We start from the raw sequence: 1,241 nt of genomic DNA, 5'->3' as shown, positions 1-1,241 counted from the left end.
AATGGATACTCCCAAGTCTAATCACACAGATTGCTGACAGGAAAGGAAAAGCCACGCTGTCCTAAAACAGAAGTTCTGGAATATGTGCATGCTTGGAACGAGAAATGAATCTAACGTTCCATGTCTCCATCAGTCTTCGCTGTGTGGATCATCCCTGAACACTCTCTTGTGATGTCTTTCAGATCCTGAGACTTGATCACGATGTCTTACCAACAGCAGCAGTGCAAGCAGCCCTGCCAGCCTCCTCCTGTGTGCCCACCCCCAAAGTGCCCAGAGCCTTGTCCTCCTTCTCGGTGCCCTGAGCCTTGTCCTCCTCCTCAGTGCCCTGAGCCTTGTCCTCCTCCTGAGAGCCCTGAGCCATGCCCCCCTCAGCCATGCCAGCAGAAATGGCCTCCTGTGCAACCTCCTCCACCCTGGCAGCAGATGTGCCCACCCAAGAGCAAGTGAGTGCTTCAACATTCACCAGGGCCAAGAGGAGAGAAGGAAATCCATCTCACCTACTACCGTAGCAACACCTCCATCTTACCCTCAAAGCCTGTCCTGAATGCAGAAGATTCTTCTCCAGCCTTCACCCTCCATGTGTCTGTCATGTACCCTGATAGGGAAGGCATTCCCCTGAGGTTGTGCTGCTTCTTCTGTCAATGGCCCACTGAGAATGATCCTCACTGGTTCAGTGTCCTAGATGTGCCCACAAAGACCCACATTTTTCCACCATGTACACTCTAGGATGTCTCCAAACTGTCAGCCACCTTGTTTGTGTTTTTTTCTACTGTGGTTCATATTCTGAATAAACTACAATCTGCTTGATAGTATACATGTGATCTTGTTTTCTAATACTCTATTATAATCATGATATGCTCCTGTTCCATTGCTTTTATTTTTTGATACCTAGGTTATTCTTCTATAACAAGTTTTGAGTTAATTTTGGGTCAGAACAATGATTGCTTAGTATTTGTTTGCTGGTTGTCACATATTTTCATTTTGTGCAACTCCAATCTCTCTATTGCCACTTGATGTCTTAAGAAGTTTATGGTATACTCAGATATACATGTGCCTCTAAGACATATATTCTTCCTAAATGCCCGTATACTTTGCTCTCACTTGTCTCCATCTGATGTAATAGTTATACATTTATGTGAGCCTACCTTTGTTATGCTTTTTCCTTCAATATTTGAAAGTGTACATAAGATTGTATTTATATTTGTTTGCATGGTGATATGCAGTTTATTTTATTTGGTTAA

General features: G+C 43.9%; 1 protein-coding gene across 1 annotated transcript; it reads left to right on the top strand.

Annotated features, from left to right (window-relative positions):
• The first annotated feature begins 201 nt into the window (after positions 1–201).
• On the top strand, positions 202–447 carry LOC100754363 (small proline-rich protein 2F-like). The gene has a single exon (XM_027392873.1). It carries the CDS (start codon positions 202–204, stop codon positions 445–447), a length of 246 nt encoding a protein of 81 aa, XP_027248674.1.
• Positions 448–1,241: the final 794 nt, after the last annotated feature.

The sequence above is a fragment of the Cricetulus griseus genome, assembly GCF_003668045.3.
Source record: "Cricetulus griseus strain 17A/GY chromosome 1 unlocalized genomic scaffold, alternate assembly CriGri-PICRH-1.0 chr1_0, whole genome shotgun sequence".
Taxonomy (NCBI): domain Eukaryota; kingdom Metazoa; phylum Chordata; class Mammalia; order Rodentia; family Cricetidae; genus Cricetulus; species Cricetulus griseus.
Note: the sequence above shows the minus strand (reverse complement) of the source record. Positions and strands in the feature narration are given on the sequence as shown.